Raw genomic sequence first — 24,286 nt, forward strand, 5'->3', positions numbered from 1 at the left:
GTAGATCGAATGGGGCAGACAATACTAGATTTACAAGTTGAAAATCAGGTTCTGAGAGAACTAATTAAGGATCTAAAAGATCAGCTGACAACAAGTCCTGAACCACAGGTAAGCTTGCCTGAACATTTTTTTGGTGATAGAAGGTTATTTTGACAGTTTAAAAATGCCTGCCATCTATTATTTAATCTTAAACCAAAGACTTATCCTACAGACAGGATCAGGGTTCTATCCACCATTTCTTTCCTAAGGTCTGAACCTAGGATCTGGGCAGATCACTTATGTGACACCAATGATCCACTTCTAAATTCATTATCAAATTTTTTGCTGCTATGGACGAGTTATACCGAGACTCGGATATTCAACTAACAGCAGAACAAAAGATGAGGAGCCTAAAACAAGGGGAAAAATCGGTGGAAGAATACATAACCGAATTCAAATTGTACGCTTCTGATTCCGCTTGGAGTCTGATATCACTAAGGAACCAATTCAGACTTGGATTGGCAGATCCTGTAAAGGATGAACTAGCACAAATGGAACTTCCAAGTACTCTCGAAGCACTCATGAAAGTAGCTACTCAGATCGATCGTAGGCTTAGAGAAAGGAAGGCTGAACACACAGCCTCAGAGGGTCCTACCAGAGGAACTACTTCTCCACAATCCTACCTGAAAGTTGTACCGGTTGAACAACCAACACCTATGGAGATTGGGGTAATTTGAGGACCACTCACACCAGATGAATGTCTAAGAAGGAGGACTAACCGTCTGTGCATGTATTGTGCTAATCCAAACCATCCAGTTTCTGAATGTCCAATATTACGAAAGAATAAGAAAAGTAAGTTTGCTTATCTTAACAATTCAGCATGTGCAGAAAAACCAGTATCTTACTGTAATCTGTCTCTTCTATTACAGTGGGACCTTAAGAGAATAACTACACACGCTATTGTAGATTCCGGAGCATTCGGCAATTTCATAGACCGAACCCTTGTTCAAGAAAATAAAATACCTTTGGTGTTAAAAAAAAATCCTGTTTCATTGAAAATTATTGATGGTTCCACAATAGCAAATGGTCCCATTACTCATAGTACAATTCCTCTCCTTGTTACTACAAAGGAAGGACATTCAGAGTATATAGCTTTTGACGTGATAACATTACCACACTTTCCTTTAGTTTTAGGACTGTTTTGGTTACAACTACACAATCCTGAAATAAATTGGGAAAACTTCACATTACACTTTAAATCCTCATACTGCACAACAACTTGTTTCCCTCTTCCAGTTGTGTTGCAAACACAAACTGAAGAGATTATGATTCCAGACCCATATAAAGACTTCAAGGAGGTATTCAGCAAAACAGAGGCTGAATCATTACCTCCTCACAGAATATATGATTGCCCAATTGAGTTGATTCCGGGTTCCACTTTACCTGTAGGGCATTTGTATCCGTTAAATCAACCAGAGTTAAACCACTTAAAACAGTATATACAAGATAATCTGAAGAAGGGTTTTATTCGACCATCTTCTTCTCCCAATGCAGCAGGTATGTTCTTCGTAACAAATAAAGATTCTACCCTAAGGCCAATAATAGATTACCGAGAACTTAACAAACGGACGGTAAAAAAACGATATCCCCTACCCTTAATCCCCGAATTAATTGAAAGGTTGTCTAACGCCACTATATTTACTAAGCTGGATTTAAGAGGGCGTACAACCTCATACGTATTAGAGAAGGTGACGAATGGCTCACAGCATTTACAACTAGTTATGGTTTATATGAATACCTTGTGATGCCATTCGGCCTTTGTAATGCCCCTGCTGCTTTCCAGCACTTTATAAATGATATCTTTCGGGATATGTTGGATATTTGCCTTGTAGTATACTTAGATGATATACTAATCTATTCAAACAGTTTAACAGAGCATATAAAGCATGTCCATTGGGTGTTAGCACGTTTAAAGATACACAAACTATATGCTAAAATAGAAAAATGCTCTTTTCATAACTCCACTGTCTCATTTCTTGGTTATACAATTTCACCAAATGGTATTCAGATGCAATCTGAAAAAGTAGAGTCAGTTAAAGAGTGGCCACAACCAAAAGACAGGAAATCCTTACAAAGGTTCCTATGGTTCTCAAATTACTATCGTAAATTTATCAAAAACTTCTCATCCATTGTCAGACCACTTACTCAACTGACTGGTTCCACACATCCTTATGTTTGGAATGACACTCATACAAAAGTTTTTAACTTCCTCAAACAAGCTTTTACTGAAGCACCAATACTACGTTTTCCTAACGTAGATTTACAGTTCATTTTGGAAGTTGACTCATCTGATTTTGCAATCGGAGCAGTTCTCTCCCAACAGGATGGACCAAATAAACCTTTGCACCCCATCTCCTTTTATTCAAAAACAATGACATCTGCCGAAAGGAATTACTCAATTGGGGATAAGGAGTTATTGGCCATCCGTAGGTCATTGGAGTTTTGGAGGCATCTCCTCGAGGGTGCAAAGACACCCTTTATCATTTTTACCGATCACAAAAACTTACAGTACCTACAGAATAATAAGACGTTATCTGCTAGACAGGTTAGGTGGAGTCTTTACTTTGCTAGATTCGATTTTCAAATCGTTTACCGACCTGCAGTAAAAAACGGAAAAGCAGATGCTCTCTCTCGTCAACTTCCAACACCTCAAATCACCCACAACCCCACAACCATCATACCTAACGAACACTTTATTGCAGTTGCTTCAGATTTTCTTTCAGAAGTTAAGAAAAACTCAACTACTATACCTGAAAACATAACAACTGTACTAAAAGAGAAAGATGGAATTTTCTATAGAGATGATAAACTTTACATTCCAGAAGTTCTACGGATGCAGATTATCAAACAACACCATGATTCACCTTTAGCAGGACACCCAGGAAAAAAATCATACAATGCAACTCATAAGAAGAAGATATTGGTGGCCACACCTCAAGGAATCTATATCGGATTACATAAAGGGTTGTGTCATCTGTCAAACTTGCAAGACCGAAAGAAATATGCCTTATGGACTCCTGATGTCAATACCAGTATCAGACAGACCTTGGAAACAAATTGGCATCGACTTTATTGTGGACTTACCTCCATCAAACAACCAAACAACCATAATGGTAGTGGTAGACACCTTTTCAAAGATGGCTCATTTTATACCATTCCATAAACTCCCAACATCAGCAGAAACAGCCACTCTTTTTATACAACAAGTCCTCCGTCTCCATGGTGTTCCATCTACTATAATTTCAGACCGAGGAACCCAGTTCACTTCACGGTTTTGGAAGAATTTATGTAAATCCCTCAATATCTCTCATCTTTTCACCCACAAGCAAATGGCAAGTAGAAAGAATCAACCAATGGCTCAATGAATATTTGCGTTGCTTCTGTTCATATCAACAAAACCAATGGGTCACATATCTGCCTTTTGCAGAATTCTCCTATAATAATTTAACCAATTCTTCAACAAATCTTTCCCCATTTTTTGCAAATTATGGATATCATCCATCCATCTCCTCTATCCCAACTGAAGCATCAGACTCCCCTCTGATTGATGAACTAAATAATACTCTATTGGATACCTTTAGGTTCATAAAAGAAAATATAGTTAAAGCACAAACTAGCCAAAAGCACTACTATGATCTACGTAGAAGAGTACCACCTCAGTATCAAATTGGAGATCAAGTATGGTTATCTACTAAGAATTTAAAATTACAAGTACAGAGTAAGAAATTAACTCAAAAATTCTGTGGACCCTTTTCCATAATCAAAGTAGTAAATGAAAATGCAGTTACCCTGGAACTACCTCCCAGTATGACAGTGCATCCCACCTTTCATGTTTCGCTTTTGAAACCATACACTCCTACACGATCCAGTTCATCTTTTCCCTTAGCTATACAGGATTCGGATACGTATGAAGTGCAAGAGTTAATCGACTTGCGATACTCAAAAGGGGTTTTGCAATATCTTGTCAGATGGAAAAATTATTCTGATGAGGATGACACTTGGGAACCAGCTTCTAACCTACAGGCACCACGTTTGGTTTCCCAGTTTCACAGGAAATTCCCGGACCGTCCCAGACCTCAAGCTGAGGGTCAGCTTGCTTGAGGGGGGAGTCATGTCAGGGTTCTGCTGCAGGCTCTGCTCCTAATTACTGTTCCACCAATGACACACCTGTTTTCCCTATTTAAACACCTGAATTACTAGCAATCATTGCTTAGTATTTTGTTTCTCCTGAGAGAGTTACTCTGAGCCAAATTGTCTGCATATCTAGTTGCCTTATCCTTTGCTCTTTCTCCTACAGATTGAATCTGAGAGCTGCTTGTGCTAAAAACAACTTTAATCCTCACCAGTTTGGAATATCACCTTTCTTCTCGATTACGTGTACTTTGCTCAGTTGAACCTCAACTTTCCTTTCAAATTGGATTCCGGAATTTCTCCACTTCAAATCCACCTTCAGAGTGTCGAGGTATTAACTTTCCAAACATTTACACTTACCGATACTCTGTTTACTGTTTCTCTTGTGATTCCTCAGCATCCGTTGTTGTGACTGACGTCACACGCCTTCAGCACGCTCAGACTGATCACTCGCATTGCGGCCTTTGCTCCGGAGCTGCTGCCTACACTCAGAGTTCCGTGACCATTGAAGCATTACTTTTTACTAAGGTAGCCATCTGTTCTTCTAATGTCCGTGAGTACTATAAAGCCATATTTGAACTAATTCTGTTACCGTATTTGGATATTTGACTACTCCAGCATTATATGAGACTTTACTTTGTTCCTGTGAATTCCGGTATATGTTTCTACTGATTATTCCAACATATTCACCTATAAATAACTTCATTCCTTCTGCTGTGATCACTAACATCTGATTATCCATTTTGACTCAGCTCTTATCTAAAACCTTAACCTGTGCCATTTTCTGTATAAGTAAAATACCAGAGATAGAGTATTATATTCAGTCTAAATAATACTCATCTAACAAATCATATCTTCTGAAAATAACTCTGACACTATTCTACAAGATAACATCTGAAGAATATCTGTTATCTAAAACTAATAGTGTTACATTACATTTACATATTAATTATATAGTGGGATTGTTAGTAATTATTCGCACTGAATTTATATTAAGCCAGCTTGAAGTGGCTGGATATTACATTGGGACACAATCACTTAAAGCAAAAAGCTGAGACTAACTTCATGATCTATGCAATAACCTTTCTTCATATGAGGTGATCTGAATCTACTTGGAAAAGACTGGAATACTGACTTGGTTCATGTTGGTGATGTATGACTTTTTAATATTTAAATCAAAGGTATTTGGTAACTATAACTAAATTGCCGTTAGTAATTTTAAAAGGGCACTTTGTATTTTATCTTGCATTCATAATTCTGTGTAGTTTAAAACCAATCTTTTGTTTGCCAAGTAATTTATAATTGTAGCCATATAAATATATTTTAAAATTTGTCTCAATTGTAGATAATTAAGAATTTATTTCAGCTTAGATAAATTGGCATATAAACTATCTGTTTACATTAAGAATATATATAACACTTCTGGTGTTTTTATTAGAGTTGAATAGAATCATTTGTGGGCTAAATAGCTTAAGTATATTTGTCTGGAAGTTAACAAAGCATACCTTGGCATCTCATTGTGATATTTAAATGCAACTCTGATTTGGGAGATTATTGAGAATAAGGTAATTTTTATGATCTTTGTATAGCATATTATAACAGCATAAACGTGTATAGTTTGATTCATAACCTGGTTCCTATAAATATAATTCAATGTGTCTATAAATTTTAACTAATATAAAGAATTTAGGAATTTACATTCATTTTAATTGTTTTGTATATGCATTTTTTTGGGGGGGGGTTTGTTTTAAAGAATAATTATTAAATATATTGTATTATAACCCGGCCATATACTGACAATACAAAAACACACACACATACATACATATATATACACACACACAGAGAGATACATAAGCACACATAGACACATATACACAAACACATACAGACACATATACACACACACACACACATAGACACGACAAATATACACATACATACATACAGACACACACACATATATATATATATATATATATATATATATATATATACACACACACACACACACACACACACCTATATATACACACACACAGAGATACATACACACACATAGACACATATACACAAATACATACATACATACGGACACATATACACACAAACACAAATGTATCAAAGAACAAAAAAAATCTGGCTCCTAAGTATTTTGGTTGGCTCCTAGAGTTAAAATAAAATTGTTAAGCCCTGACTTACCTTTTCTGCAATGTGCTTTTACCCTGTACCACACTGGAGTTCAAGAAGGGGGAGAAAATTGACACACACATATAAACACAGATACATACACATATACACACACACACAGATACATACACACACAGATACATACACACATATACACACAGATACATACACACACACATATACACACAGATGCATACACACACAGATACATACAAACACACATATACACACAGATACATACACACACACACACACACAGATACATACAGACATACATATACACACAGATACATACACACACAGATTAGGGGTTAATAAGTTTTAAATAGTGTTTGCGATGCAGGCGGGCAGCAGTTTAGGGGTTAATAGGTAGTTTTAGTTATGAGTTTTGTGAAACATCTTTGTGGCGCAAAACTCATAATTACTGCTCTTAGATGGCGGTATGGATCGTGTCGGTATAGGCTGTAACGCAAGCTTTTTAGCCTCACCGCACAACCTGTAATACTGGCGCTATAAAAATCCCACGCAAAAACGTATTTTTTTTTGAGTGCGGAATGGACGTTGCGTTAAAAGCTAAAATGCTTGCGGTACAGCAATACCAACACGACTCGCAATAGCTGCGTTACTGCTTTTACGCCGAAATTGCCATTTTTTCAGTGTTAAAAGCCGTAATGCAAGACTCGTAATCTAGGTGTATTTGAAGAACATAGGAATGTAAAATATGCATAATGCGCATCAGGGTTCACGGTCAGGTTAGCGCACTTAAATAATTGCTATATTCAATGTGCGTTACTGAAATATTAAATATTTAAAAAATTATAAAAATGATTATACATATTTTAATATACTGTATAAATATATATATATATATATATGTATAAATATATATATATATATATATATTATATATATGAGTAAAGCAAAGAGTTGTTCACTTCACAGCGCTAATCTCACAATATATAGTGTACTATTACTGTACACCTTATGTAACAAATATAATTACGTAAATGTATTTAAACAATGATTCCTAAACAGTGTACATCGCTACAATGTATATATACACTAGGAAATGACCCGTCTAATTAAATATTAGCAACTGTTGTTTCAATATTATGTGGATAATGAAGAGAGAATCTTAAGTTCCCAAATATGTTGATCGAGTCTAAAATAAGCAGGGTTGTTCTATCTTCAGAAAGTAAACGTTTAGCCTTGCAAACATAAAATTACAGCAATCCCCAAAATGGTTTCACAGGCTACTCACAATAGGTGACCTCAATCAAATGAGGTAAGGAACGGGCGTTGTTGATGTGTCAGGCCCCAGCACTGATTCTCAAGTAGCGGGCTTGTGATCCTAAGCGTTGTCCCTTGAAAGTTTTCTGTTTGTCGGGTTCTCCAATGTTGTTGTCCGCAACAGGTCTGGGTATCTTTGATAACTCCAACGTATTATGTAAAGGGAACAAACATGGCACATAGCATAATACTGTTTTAAAAGTAGTACGAATTTATTTACAGCACAAGAATGATACTCACAAACGAGACCTCAGTTTGTATGAGGTATCAATACAGCATCTCACTAAAAGGACCGTCATCCCACACTATGATAAAAGATTCCACTTCAGTCGTAAGTGGTTTACATAAAAAAGTCTTTAAGGATGAGCAGCCAGATTCAACACTCAGCCTTACGCGTTTCAAAGTTTAAAACTTCTTCCTCAGAGGCATTGTTGAATCTGGTCTGTTGTAGCCATTTTAAAAGCTCCCGCTTAGCGGGGAGGGTGGGTGTGTGAACCGGCTGCTCATTCATTGGTCCGCTGTGTTACACCCCTGTTATCATCCGGGGTATTATTCAGTGTGGATCCAATCGTACACAGCTAAAAATCAAATCATTTCGATGTGACCCAATTTGGAATTATCCATTATAATGTAATGTGGATCTTGCCATAAAAACATTTATTCTAATTTAGTGTTTTATGCTCAGATGTATCATATATTCGAACTGGAGCCCAAATGCATATACAAGTAGTTAAAGGGACCTTTGTGATATTCTAGAAGATTAATTGTCTGATCGGGCATCTAATTTACTCTATCATTATAATTATTTGTGAGAATACAAAAGTGTCTCGAAAGTTGTTTACCTTACATAGAAATATGTTGTACTCTAAACAAAGTTATTTTCCTCCATATTTGACCGAGGATGGTTTAAAGTTTTTTCCTTAGTGAACTCACTTGGAAAGGGATTTGTTTGACAAATTATAATACTGATAATTTTAAACAGCGAAAAGCCCTTATGTGTTGTCTATTTTTATTTGTTATATATAATGATTCTATATTTCCTGAAGTTGATCTCCAATGATTTTGTGAATACTTTAGTTTGTTTTGTTTTTACCTCATATGTAATCTATAAATATCTTATAAAAACATATATATATATATATATATATATATATATATGTCGGAGAAAAAATCTCTAAAATTTTTGCGGTTACATTTATAGAAAAACTAAAAATTTATACAAAAATTGCGAAGGCTGTGCACATGCATATAATAAGAACAAACCAACACACGTGGTCCAATCCAAATCTAATAATAAAAGCTGCAAAATAAACACTCTAACGAACTGTAAAAGTGAGTTTTGTGTTTATCTATTAGAATGCAGCTGTGGACTCCAGTACATTGGGAGGTCCAAAAGAGTCTTTAAAACTAGATTATTAGAGCATATAAAAAATATTGAAGCTGGTTTTACAGGACATAACCTTTCAGACCACTACCGAAAATACCATCAGAAGGATCCAAAATGTTTAAAAGGAACGATCCTCGAACATATCCCACAAAATCAGAGTGGGGGAGACAGAGTTAGAGCATTGAGACAAAGAGAAACGTACTGGATACATGCTTTTAACACCTTGCATCCAGGAGGACTCAATAAAGATGTAGATATTGTAGCATTTCTATAACAACAATCTTTAGAATTTATAAAATATATAAATCATGGTTCATAAAAAGTCCATACAACATTACTGCCGGTTCGTATATACATACACATATTCATTCACTCATATACAGATAGGTGTGTATGTATACATATATAGAATAATTTTTTCCTTATATACATTATGTTTTAGAGATTATGTTTTAGAGATTTTTTTTCTCCGACATACATATATATATGTTTTTATAAGATATTTATAGATTACATTTGAGGTAAAAACAAAACAAACTAAAGTATTCACAAAATCATTGGAGATCAACTTCAGGAAATATAGAATCATTATATATAACAAATAAAAATAGACAACACATAAGGGCTTTTCGCTGTTTAAAATTATCAGTATTATAATTTGTCAAACAAATCCCTTTCCAAGTGAGTTCATTAAGGAAAAAACTTTAAACCATCCTCGGTCAAATATGGAGGAAAATAACTTTGTTTAGAGTACAACATATTTCTATGTAAGGTAAACAACTTTCGAGACACTTTTGTATTCTCACAAATAATTATAATGATAGAGTAAATTAGATGCCCGATCAAACAATTAATCTTCTAGAATATCACAAAGGTCCCTTTAACTACTTGTATATGCATTTGGGCTCCAGTTCGAATATATGATACATCTGAGCATAAAACACTTAATTAGAATAAATGTTTTTATGGCAAGATCCACATTACATTATAATGGATAATTCCAAATTGGGTCACATCGAAATGATTTGATTTTTAGCTGTGTACGATTGGATCCACACTGAATAATACCCCGGATGATAACAGGGGTGTAACACAGCGGACCAATGAATGAGCAGCCGGTTCACACACCCACCCTCCCCGCTAAGCGGGAGCTTTTAAAATGGCTACAACAGACCAGATTCAACAATGCCTCTGAGGAAGAAGTTTTAAACTTTGAAACGCGTAAGGCTGAGTGTTGAATCTGGCTGCTCATCCTTAAAGACTTTTTTATGTAAACCACTTACGACTGAAGTGGAATCTTTTATCATAGTGTGGGACGACGGTCCTTTTAGTGAGATGCTGTATTGATACCTCATACAAACTGAGGTCTCGTTTGTGAGTATCATTCTTGTGCTGTAAATAAATTCGTACTACTTTTAAAACAGTATTATGCTATGTGCCATGTTTGTTCCCTTTACATAATACGTTGGAGTTATCAAAGATACCCAGACCTGTTGCGGACAACAACATTGGAGAACCCGACAAACAGAAAACTTTCAAGGGACAACGCTTAGGATCACAAGCCCGCTACTTGAGAATCAGTGCTGGGGCCTGACACATCAACAACGCCCGTTCCTTACCTCATTTGATTGAGGTCACCTATTGTGAGTAGCCTGTGAAACCATTTTGGGGATTGCTGTAATTTTATGTTTGCAAGGCTGAACGTTTACTTTCTGAAGATAGAACAACCCTGCTTATTTTAGACTCGATCAACATATTTGGGAACTTAAGATTCTCTCTTCATTATCCACATAATATTGAAACAACAGTTGCTAATATTTAATTAGACGGATCATTTCCTAGTGTATATATACATTGTAGCGATGTACACTGTTTAGGAATCATTGTTTAAATACATTTACGTAATTATATTTGTTACATAAGGTGTACCGTAATAGTACACTATATATTGTGAGATTAGCGCTGTGAAGTGAACAACTCTTTGCTTTACTCATAATAATCCGGTTTGTTCATCTGTAAGGGTAGTGTGACCATACTGCTCCGTTCACTCCAGCAGCTTATCTCGTTTAGGTGTTAATATATTCTTCGCGCCTCCAGTGTGACCTATACCTAGGTACAGCTCACATCACGAAAACCCTTTTCTTCTGAAATATATATATATATACTATGAATTATTTAGAATATTTTACAGTATGTATAATAATTTTAAATAATATTTATTAAATTGTAATATTTCAATAACGCGCATGGAAAATAGCAATTCTTTATGTGTGCTAGCCGGAATGTGAATCCTGTTGCGTGTTATGCATATTTTACATTCCTATGTTCTTCACTTTGAAAATAACATACTTTTTATTATTAAATATATATATATATTATAAATATATATATATATATGATAATGTTAATGTAAAATACATATCTATAGGAAGAGATATTCAGGTACATATATATATATATATATATATATATATATATATATATATATATATATATAAATATGCATTTATAATAAACATTACATTGCTCTGTATGTGAAGAACATTGAAATGTGACATATTCACAACTCCACACGAGTATAGGTGTTTTTTCAGTTTACGCTCTCCATTAACTTTTATGAGGAGAAGTTAACACAGTCGCAGTATCTTGTTACTGCGCATCAAGTTTAACTAGTGCGCAAACTTTTTACTTTAAACTTGCAATAACAGCACATCCCAACGCGTGCAACAAGCCTCTGTCTGGCGATGTTAACATGCGAGCAAGAGCTCTAAATAGATCTACCCATAATCTAGCCCTATATTTTTATATGTGTAATTCTAATTAAGTGGAGGCAAGTTGTCCTCAATAATTTTGAAGTACCTGCTTAGCATTAAGGACATTTTGTTGATATTAGATGTGTATAAATCAAAGGTTGTTTCTAGAAATTATTCCTTATTTTGCATTTGCATACTACAGAAATTGTGAGGATGCTCATATCAATTCCTATATGACTTACTTATCTTTTTGAGAGCCTTTTTATTATATTGCTGATTTACATTTGTTATTATTTACCTCTTGCTTTGGACGGGATTTAAAAAAATCACTCTCGTATACCATGTGCTGAGTGAAGGTAGACGGACATAATAAACCAAAGGCATTAGGCTCATCTCCATAATTGTTTCTGTCACCAGTTTTGCGAATTTGTGGAGGGGCGATATCTGTTCGAATTGTAGGCACTCCACATGTGTGGTAATCTGACAAAAAAAAAAAAAAACATGGTAACTTAAAAAATTATGTAGTTATGTTTCACTTAATTCAGACTAAGAATAAAGTTATTTTATTTTGGTGAATGAGGAGTCATAGTGGACCACTTAGATTGTAAACTTTCTAGGGAGAAAAGCTTTGTATTCCAGTTTGTGATGTAGTTATAAATTTATTGGTGAATGAGGAGTCATGATGGATTATCTAGATTTTAAACTTCCTGGGGAGAAAAGCCCTATATTCCAGTCTGATTTACTGGTCTATTCTTTATTTATTGTACACCCTATATAGCACTGTGAAATCAGTGAGAACATTACCAATAAAATCATTATGAATAATAATAATAAATTGAATAAATACAGTGGTACATATAAAAATAATATAAACAATCACAAATAACTGTTTCCACAAAAAAGGATGGAATATAAAGACAGAATTCATTCATAATTAAAAATAATATAGCTATAGTAATAATGTTGTGTATGCAATATTTGTAGCTCACTAACACAATGTAAACTCAAATGTTAATAACATTGTTTTATATACATTAGGTAAAGAAAATTACATTATTGATTCAGTTTGCAAATTATTTAGCCAAACAGACTTTTATTGTATACAGAAATATCAGACAGAGCTATTATACTTTATCGATTTATTTGACAGAGTTGCAAGCACTATATTGTAAAGTGTCCCATGCATCTTTGTGATATTAAATTGCAAACATTTTGTACATTAAATAGTGCTGATGGAATAGTGGAGCACTCCCCTAAAGTAAATAAATAATCATTTTTTACTTACTCATTGCATGTATATATAATAGAAAGTCATTGTTTTACTTACAAGTAGAACATACGCCTCCAACAACTGCATTGATCCGAGATGAAGTTGTAGAATAATCGGACAATACTTGATTTGTTCTTCTTGAAAGGGTTCTCAAGGTTTTCTCAGAACTTCCTTCTTCCAACGTAAGATCTTCTGGTTTCAAAAGTCCTGAGGAATATTAAGATGAATGCTTTCTTTTTCATTCGGATGAATATTTGTTAATCTAATTTACATTTCTCTTGTCTACAGAATATATAAATTCAATTACAGTATTTTTTAATCAGAGTGTGCAACAGTGAGTTTGTTGTTAAACCACAGCACTGCTTAATATAAATTATTTAAATCTTTAATTATGCAAAGTAGGCGGAAAAGTAAATATTATCATAACAGAGATGCATACCTTGCAGAAGTATTTTTTTCTCAGATTTACTTATAGTTGTTTTATCTTTCCAGTTCAAAAAGTTTGCAAACTCAACAAAATTAATCAGGCCATCCTTATCGACATCACAGTATTCAAATAAATCATCCAAAATATCATTGTCTAGCACTAATCCAAACTGGACACAAGTATTTTTCAACTCCTCTTTATCTATTTTGCTATCGCCATTCTGAAAAAAGAAAAAAAAAATATTTTAAAGCATACACAAAACTTAAAAAAAACCAATATTATTGAGATATATTAAATAACCCCTTCGTGTATGCCATTTTATTGAACTTATACACGTGAAAGTAAATCATTCACAAGTGTATCCACTGCCCAACAGTGTTTCCTGGTTAAAATTGCATTGATTTCAAGTTCTTCAATAAATATATTTATTAAAACAAAATGTATGTAAAATGTAAGCATGTCAGGGATTCATTTTGCTACTACTTTTATATTACTGTAGGCATTTAAGACATGGTAAAATCAAAGATCTATAGTAGCTGAGTTTAAGGGACATGAAACCCAAAAAATGTATTCTATGATTTAGGTAAAACATACAAATTTAAACAACTTTCCAGTTTACTTTTATTATCAAATTTGTTTCATTCTCTTGCTATAAATTGTTAAAGGAGCAGCATTGCACTACTGGTTTCTTACTAAACACATGGGTGAGCCAAGGACAAATCGGTATATATCTGCAGCCACCAATCAGCAGCTAGAACCTAAGTTCTTTGCTGCTCCACAAAGGATAACAAGAGAAGGAAGCAAATTAAATAATAGATGTAAATTGGAAAGTTGCTTAAAATCACATGCTCTCTCTGAATCATGAAAGAAAAAAATTAGGTTTCATGTCCCTTTAAAGGAGATTAAAGTCAAAATTAAATGTATATGATTCACACATTTATTAAGCTGCACATACAGCTTAAGAGCTCTAAGAGCTCTAGCAGTGCAGACTCACTCATTTGAGCTTCCAACTGTAAATTAAGTATTAATTAAGTATTAATTTACACTAACCTTACTGCCACCTATGGTTGAAACATAGCTCCTTTCCACTAAATGGTGGTACTACATACAAAAATGTTTATTAGAATTTATTTTAAAAAACAGCCCAAGTGAAGTACTATTGGTAGTGCAGAGTGCACTATCAATATCGCTGGACCATGCTAGAATTGAGTACAAATTGATATTACAAGTCCAGGCATAATCACCACAGAATGATAAAATCTCTTAAGGGCACCCCATGCTTTCAATGGATATCACGAACAGGCAGAGTGGGTGACAGCAAGTAATATTTATTCAATAGTTAAATAGACAGAAAATATGTCTAAATTTTGGGAGATTATCCCTTAATTATGGATAATCTCCTGAAACGTAGCCGTATTTTCTGTCTATTTAACTATTGAATAAATATGACTTGCTGTCTCCCCTTCTGCCTGTTCTTTACATTGTTTGGGGTCCTGGGTAGTGACCCTGGGGTGACGTGCATTACCTTGTTTGAGTGCTGGGATTTCTATCTTTTGCTGTTCAATGGATATCACAACAGCACTACACATAACTGAAGTAAAAGTGTTAAAGATACAAGAATAGTTTAACAAAACAAATGTCAAACATATTAAAAACAATTATTACACTTATAAATATATAAAACTTCACAAAGAAATGAGCACAGTCTTACAATATACCACAGCCGCCAGGGTGCACTTCTTAGTAATGAAAACAGTCCTTGATGAATAAAAAGGCACTCACAGGTCTTTTTAGCACAATGTACAAACTTTTAATTCATCTTAGAAAGACATAAAACGGTCATAACGTTTCTGTGTTATTCCAACACCTTTGTCAAATGTTGTCAAGCATCACAGTCAAGGAATGCACGTATCCCCAAAAGAAGAAAAATCACATCACTTTCTTCTTTTGGGGATACGCGCATTCCTTGACTGTGGTGCTTGACAACATTTGACAAAGGTGTTGGAATAACACCGAAACGTTATGACCGTTTTATGTCTTTCTAAGATGAATTAAAAGTTTGTATATTGTGCTAAAAAGACCAGTGAATGCCTTTTTCTTCAACAAGGACTATATATATATATATATATATATATATATATATATATATATATATATATGTATATATCTATACGCACACACAGTATAAACACATAGACATACGTATATATATATATATATATATATATATATATATATATATATATATATACACACACACAGTATATGTGTGTGCACTCTCACAAACAAGATACACTTGCCAGGGTGCTGAGTAAAATTTCAAATATATGTAAGAAGGAAACAGCATTCACTGGGCTTGACTTCAAAAAAGTGTTCTTTAATCCAGTGACGTTTCGGGGATTGCACCCCTGAAGAACAGTTTTTTTAAGTCAAGCCCAGTGAGTGCTGTTTCCTTCAATATATATATATATATGTATATAATATTTGTGTCTGTGTTTGTATATATTTGTATATACATGTTTTATATATGTATGTTCACACATACATGCATACATATATACACGTGTATAAACATATATATTTACACTTTTGAGCACTTCCCAATCAAACAAAATATCCACTTTAAAAAATTTTGTAATATTTTTTTTTTGTTTTTCTAAGAAGAAAATATATATACACACATACAAATATATATCTATATATATAAGCAACAGTTCAAAGGTTATATGCACTCTCACCACCGTCCTGCAGCTGCCAGGGTGCTCTTAAGGAGTATATAACAAAGAAACAGAATGAAGCACTCATTGTACTTTGGATATCTGTGTAAAAGAATTTTATTTGTGACATTTCGGGACCTCAAACGTCCCTTCTTCTGACAACCCAAGATACACATGCCCATAGGAGTGTTGTGTATGGTTGTTATAGGGATAGACAGAAACTACGAGAGTCTCCCGGATCGTTTACTTTGGTTGTTATGACTACCCATGATGGAGGTGCGGTTGAGAATTAGCCAAAGGCAATACCTGTAGCGTGGATTGTTCCATTTACATATAGCCCACGGGTACCTACTGACTGGGGGAGCGCGAGTATAGTGGGATCACGTATCACCTTTTATATACAGATGCACACTGTTTTTGGACAAACACGATTTTGTTATATAACAATATTGTAGTTAATTCACAGTTGGGCTACCTATATGGTATAGCCCCCTGATGTTTGCACACGGTCTCCAGAGATTTGTGACCAGAGTGAGGGAGAGGGCCAACAGGCCTTTATAAGTTTGTTTATTTGCACATTTGAGTTGTCAGAAGAAGGGACGTTTGAGGTCCCAAAACGTCACAAATAAAATTCTTTTACAGATATCCAAAGTCTAGTAAGTGTTTCACTCTGTCTATTTGTTATATATATATATATATATATACACACACACACACACATATACAGTATCTCACAAAAGTGAGCACACCCCTCACATTTTTCTAAATATTTTATTATATCTTTTCATGTGACATCACTGAAGAAATTACACTTTGCTACAATGTAAAGTAGTGAGTGTACAGCCTGTATAACAGTGTAAATTTGCTGTCCCCTCAAAATAACTCAACACACAGCCATTAATGTCTAAACCGTTGGCAACAAAAGTGAGTACACCCCTAAGTGGAAATGTCCAAATTGGGCACAAAGTGTCAATATTTTGTGAGGCCACCATTATTTTCCAGCACCGTCTTAACCCTCTTGGGCATGGAGTTCACCAAAGCTTCACAGGTTGCCACTGGAGTCCTCTTCCACTCCTCCATGACAACATCACAGAGCTGGTGGATGTTAGAGACCTTGCACTCCCCCACCTTCCTTTTGAGGATGCCCCACAGATGCTCAATAGGGTTTAGGTCTGGAGACATGCTTAGCCAGTCCATCACGTTTACCCTCAGCTTCTTTAGCAAGGCAGTGGTTTTCTTGGAGGTGTGTTTAGGGTCGTTATCATGTTGGAATACTGCCCTGCGGCCCAGTCTCCGAAGGGAGGGGGATCATGTTCTGCTTCAGTATGTCACAGTACATGTTGGCATTCATGGTTCCCTCAATGAACTGTAGCTCCCCAGTGCCGGCAGCATTCATTCAGGCCCAGACCATGACACTCCCACCACCATTCTTGACTGTAGGCAAGACACACTTGTCTTTGTACTCCTCACCTGGTTGCCGCCACAGACGCTTGACACCATCTAAAACAAATAAGTTTATCTTGGTCTCATCGGACCACAGGACATGGTTCCAGTAATCCATGTCCTTAGTCTGCTTGTCCTCAGCAAACTGTTTGCAGGCTTTCTTGTGCATCATCTTTAGAAGAGGCAATCCTTCAGGGACAACAGCCATGCAGACCAATTTGATGCAGTGTGCGCCGTATGGTCTGAGCACTGACAGGCTTAACCCCCACCTCTTCAACCTCTGCAGCAATGCTGGCAGCACTCATACGTCTATTTCCCAAAGACAACCTCTGGATATGACGCTGAGCACGTGCACTCAACTTCTTTGGTCCACTATGGCAAGGCCTGTTCTGAGTGGAACCTGTCCTGTGAAACAGCTGTATGGTCTTGCCTACCGCGCTGCAACTCAGTTTCAGGGTTGTGGCAATCTTCTTATAGCCTAGGCTATCTTTATGTAGAGCAACAATTCGTTTTTCAGATCCCCAGAGAGTTCTTTGCCATGAGATGCCATGTTGAACTTCCAGTGACCAGTATGAGAGAGTGTGAGAGCGATAACACCAAATTTAACACACCTGCTCCCCATTCACATCTGAGACCTTGTAACACTAACGAGTCACATGACACCGGGGAGGGAAAATGGCTAATTGGGCCTAATTTGGACATTTCCACTTAGGGGTGTACTCACTTTTGTTGCCAACAGTTTAGACATTAATGGCTGTGTGTTGAGTTATTTTGAGGGGACAGCAAATTTACACTGTTATACAGGCTGTACACTCACTACTTTACATTGTAGAAAAGTGTCATTTCTTCAATATTGTCACATGAAAATATGAGTCTCTCTCACGTGCTAACCTTTTACTTTTAACTTGTTATACGAGAGCAAGAATAGAAGCACTATTGCTTTAACTTGAGCGTAGTTAGGTGTGAACAGCACTAAGATTTTTGTGCTCCACTAATAATGTAGCCCATAGTACTCAAAATAGATGCATGCTCCTGAACTTACCTTAGTATGCTCTCATGGAAAGGAATTATGTATCAACCAAGCATAAAAAAAGGAAAAGGGTAAACTGGACTACAGGAGTAACTTTGAAAGTTATTAGAAACAACATTTTAGTACTATGTAGTCTAGTAACAAGCATGCATAATGTATTGTAATATAGTTAGAAACTGCTAAGGACTGTTAACATTGTTTAATATTATAATAATAAGATAAGAACACACAAAAGTTACACTTTTTGATAAAGTAATCTTATTTTATCTCACTAACCTTGTCATAATGTTGAAATGCTTCTACCATTGATCCAAAATTCTGATAGTTTACTTTCTTCAAATGTTGCTGAACAGCAGCCAAGTTGGCTCTATGCTTATCTTTACCACGCAGAAAGTCCTCAGGTTTTTTACAGTGTAAAATATCTCCAACTCCTGAAAACAAAATTATAAATAATTATGTAAATATTAGGTATAAAAAAATCATTGTTAATATACATGTAATACTTTTGCTCGCTTTGGTGCAGGTTTGTATGATCAAGCCTGCAGCCAATATTTGCTGCTTCCTAACCCATACGCCAACTCTGAGCTGGGAGATTAAAATCACCCTGGACAAGTCCGACAGGGGTGATTGACAGCTGCTGTTTGTGCAATGGTAAATGCGGGTAACGAACCTTGTCTATCCAGACTTTCTTAAATGGGGCCCTGAATTCTTTATAGAGGCCCGATTAGCTAATTAACGAGTTATATACTTTAGATCAAGGGGATAATATGCCAAAACCGGTTTAAATTAAGGGCATGATTTTTTAAAGCTCTCTGGACTGGCGAGAATTTAGAAGAAATTATAAAATATAAATTTGTATAGTGCACAAAAGGATATGCCTCTAACTGCCAGCTGAAGCAGTCCGTTCAAAAAAGTCACACCTTCCCAGTGACATCACGTCCAATTAGAATATCCCTTTTTAAAATGGACCAACTCTAAGGACTGTATTCACACTGAATTTGGGACTTTTATTACACATATTCTTTTGTGCACTATATGCATTTATATTTTAGTATTTATTTTTATTTTTTTGGGTATCACAGGTTGTTTTTATATTGTGTCAGTACTACAAGGCCCCTCAGGGAATGTTCTAAAGGCAATTTTTACCTTGAGAAATTTGTGCCTCATTAAGGGGAGTTCCCTATTTTTTGTATGTGAAAGAGAAACACTTAAATTACAATATAGTACTCAAAACATAAGCTGATGATTTTCTTGACGGGTTTTTGAGAATCAAGCCCTTAGACACAAGAATGAGTGGAAGGGAGATATGAAAAGAATCACACAGACCTTTGGTGAAACACAAAATCAATATCCATAAAAATATATATTTAAAAAACCTAGCATTCTCTTCTGATTGTTTTACTATTTCAAAGATAGCAAATGGGTGACAGCAAAGTAATTTTTATTCAAATGTTACATAGACAGTTTGTCTGTTTTACTATTTAAACAGGGTAAGATGCGTGTGTAGATAAGATGAATGCATATATCTTCTTCACAAATCATAGATTTACATTATTTGTAATAATGTGCAGTTTATCAGACCAAAATGTTAAAGGTCTGTTGAAAAAAAGAAATGCAAATACAGGTGTGTAAATAAATAAATATATATATATATATATATATATATAGTCACAGTCTATTAAACAGAATCACCCTCCAATTGGACATCTGCCTGGGTGAAAAAATGGCAATAATAGAGAACAGGAATGATGCACTCTCAGGTGTTTGTGTCAACACAAACTTCAATTTAATGAAACGTTTTCGGGGACAGCCTCCCCTTCATCAGCATACAAATCAGTGATAACATCACACCTTAAATACATAAAGTGAACTGAAAAAAAACTTACACACCTGTGATTACTCTCAGTGTTAGTGACCATAATGTGTATGAACCGCACGCCATGCGTGTCAGTGATACAACCGGAAGTAGTGGCATGTTAACCGGATGTGGATACTCATACTGTCATATCCGATGTATAGTTAGTTCTATTCAACTTGTCCCATATTTTATGAAACTTATGTGTCACTGTGTCAATTCTTAATTAATAAATAATGTATCTCCAGAGAACATAAATAAATAACTGGGCATATCTCCCCTCGTATTTTATACTATGAGTGATAATTCATCTTATCCCTATAAGGTGCATCCATAACTCTGCTCAGATTAGCAGTAGTCCCGGTTGTGACGTACCACATCACTTCCGGTATTGAGTGCATTATATTAACCAGCTCACCATTTAAATTTTCTAAGTGCAGTATGGCTCGAGGATACCAAATGTGTTGAGGGATATTTCTCAACCTGTGCTTACTGTGAGCAATGCAAATTCTTACCCTCTAATAGTGTACCTCGAGTGCTGTTCTGTAGCATATAAGTTCCGGTCGTGACGTCCTGTGTCACTTCCCGTTTCGAGTGTGAGGTGTATTTTACTGTGTGGGATTAACCCCATAATCTACGAGATACTCACCCCTATTGTTCAAGAGTGACAGGCTTACACTGGTGTGCTATATGTGTATGTGTCTCAATCAAGCTATCCCTATGAACCGAAGGTGTGACTGCCTAGTGTCGCATCCTAACACTAAAGTTCTGAGTGTGTTGTGCCCAAAACATTACCCTTTTGTCCCATACAAGACTCCTATTACAATAATATATCAACTGAATTTGCCAACTGTGACAAGTGTCACCTTGGCAGCACACTGAACAACAAATATATACAAACAAAGAACTATTACTAACTATATAGTAGCAAAAGAGAGGTAGTGCAGACTATAATAAGTCTTCTCCCATTCACCTAAGTTGGCATTTAATACAGGGTGCTAGAGAACAGTGCAATGTATCCTACATCTAAATTACACAGCACACCTGTGTTTGCTATAAATATGCATACTCAATAGCCCCTATATTATGGTAATATGACAATATAAGTCATAGGCATCGTAGATATCATGGATATAAATTGGAACTCCAGTATAGCGTAGAGGACCATATTGAAGAATATTCTAGAGGCCCATATTGGAGAATATTCAAACAAGGCCTCACAGGCCCCCTCATCACCCCACATGTTGTAATGGGGCTTCTGTATTCTGGGTGTGAGTGTGTGACTCCACACAGGTATTAACCGTGGATCCTGAAAAAGTCCATACAGTTCCTTGTACTCAAGTGTCTGTTCTTCTTTGAACCAGATGTGGAGTATACCACACCGACATATTAAGCCCCGGTGTTATTAGGTATAAAGAGCAGGATAGTGTAATGGGTGACCAAGTGGTACCATGGTCGCGCCCACGGCATGCACAGACCCCAGCAGGAGCCGTCCCTGTACATGTAGAAGAAAGCGGTAAGATAGGACCTCCCCATCCACATGGCGTGGCCCTCATCTACACCTCCGCGTAACACTATGGATCCCACATATGCACCCCATGTATGTAGCTCCCACCTAAATAAGGGCTTTAAAATCGGGTGGTGAATTAAGGCCCCCAGGATGTATAGTCCCCAAACGATGCATCCATTCCGCTTCACGGATCAGAAGGGCTTTATTTCTGTCTCCCCCCCTATCCAATTTGGGGATGTGATCGATCAGGATGTACCAGATCGATGAGATCGGATGCTTCATTCGTGCACAATGCCGTGCAACAGGCTGATCCGATTCTCCTTTGTCCAGCGCCACACGTATGGCTCTCCTATGGTTCGCCATCCGTTCGCGTAGAGTGCCACTCGTCTTTCCCCCATAGCACATTGAACACGGGCAGGAAAGAAGGTACACTACGTGTGTTGTTGTGCATGTTAAGGAATGTCCGATTGTAAAGATTCAATTAGAGTGCGGATGATGAAATGTCTTGGAAACAATAAGACCATTGCATGTTGTTCAGCCAAGGCACCTATAGGATCCCTTGATGTTAATCCTTGAATGTGTCATGTAACACCGTTTTGGATCCGTTTTGACCAGCATGTCTCTCAAATTGATGCCTCTTCTGTACGCCACCATTGGTTCCATGTTCCGTGCAAATGCCAACTTAGGATCAGAAGCAATTAACGGCCAGTGTTTACGTAGGATCTTTTCTGTCTTTGTCATATCTGGTGCAAAGGTTGTAGTCATAATCAACCTCTTGCTTGCTCCCATTTTCACCTCCCGATCAATGAGGGTTTGTTGAGTGGCAGATGAAACTTCATCTAATGTTTCATCTATGATGTGGGATTTGTATCCTCTTTGCATGAACTTGGTTTTAGCCAGCTGCAATTGGGAGACCCCTGTCTGCTTATCAGAGTTATTGCGCATAGTGCGAATCATTTGTGATTTAACAATACCTCGCAGCAGTGCCGGTGGATGGCAACTGTTTGCAGATAGAATAGAATTCCTATCAGTTGGTTTACTGTATAGTGTGGTCCCAAGTGCCTGTTCCTGTTTCTAAATACTAAGGTCCAAGAAGTGTATGGTAGTTATATCACTTGTTATTTTAAACCTGGCCGTGGTGTTGGTGTTGTTAAGTTCCCTGAACCAATCATTAAGTTCCTGCTGCCCTCCACGCCATACCAAGAAGATATCATCTATGTATCTCACATAGAAAACAATGGAAGGCTGTTCTCTGTGCCACAGATATTCATTTTCGAACTGTGACATAAATAAATTGGCATAGGATGGGGCCATATTCGACCCCATCGCTGTGCCTGCCACTTGAAGATAAAATGTCTTCTCAAATCTAAAATAATTTCTGTGTAAACAGAATGACATGAGTGTCAGAAGGCAGAAGGAATTCGATTGGCGAACCACTATAGTCTGTGCTCCTAACAAGGTGCTCTTTAACAGCTGTCAATCCAACCTCATGTGGGATGATCGTATACAAGCTGTTAATGTCTAGTGTTACTAGAATGTCCCCTTGTTCTATCTTAACCACTCTGAGTTTTTTAATTAGATCATTCGTGTCAGATATGTAATGCACCTTATTAGGATAAGATGAATTATTACTCATAGTATAAAATACGAGGGGAGATATGCCCAGTTATTTATTTATGTTCTCTGGAGATACATTATTTATTAAGAATTGACACACTGACACGTAAGTTTCATAAAATATGGGACAAGTTGAATAGAACTAACTATACACCGGATATGACAGTATGAGTATCCACATCCGGTTAACATGCCACTACTTCCGGTTGTATCACTGACACGCATGGCGTGCGGTTCATACACATTATGGTCACTAACACTGAAAGTAATCACAGGTGTGTAAGTTTTTTTTTCAGTTCACTTTATGTATTTAAGGTGTGATGTTATCACTGATTTGTATGCTGATGAAGGGGAGGCTGTCCCCGAAAACGTTTCATTAAACTGAAGTTTGTGTTGACACAAAGACCTGAGAGTGCATCATTCCTGTTTTATATATATATATATATATATATATATATATATATACACATATATATACACACATATACACACACTAGAGGATAAGCCTGCCCAGAGGGAAGTCTATGTTTAAAAAAAATACAAACCCCAAAAGGTGGTATTATAAAAAATTTAAAATTACAGAAAAAAATAAAGCTATCCAAAATAAAAAATGTAAACCTAAACTAA

General features: G+C 36.1%; 1 protein-coding gene across 1 annotated transcript in view; it reads right to left on the minus strand.

The window, feature by feature from the left end:
* EFHB (EF-hand domain family member B) overlaps positions 1–24,286 on the minus strand; it is a 159,395-nt gene that overhangs the window by 68,559 nt on the left and 66,550 nt on the right. Inside the window, exons 9-12 of the mRNA XM_053715736.1 lie at positions 18,954–19,108; positions 13,500–13,707; positions 13,118–13,267; positions 12,089–12,270 (exon numbers count right to left, since the gene is read on the minus strand). Coding sequence (XP_053571711.1) covers positions 12,089–12,270; positions 13,118–13,267; positions 13,500–13,707; positions 18,954–19,108 — 695 coding nt within the window. The remainder of the gene's footprint in view (positions 1–12,088; positions 12,271–13,117; positions 13,268–13,499; positions 13,708–18,953; positions 19,109–24,286) is intronic.

Source organism: Bombina bombina, chromosome 5, assembly GCF_027579735.1.
Source record: "Bombina bombina isolate aBomBom1 chromosome 5, aBomBom1.pri, whole genome shotgun sequence".
NCBI classification, from domain to species: Eukaryota; Metazoa; Chordata; class Amphibia; order Anura; family Bombinatoridae; genus Bombina; species Bombina bombina.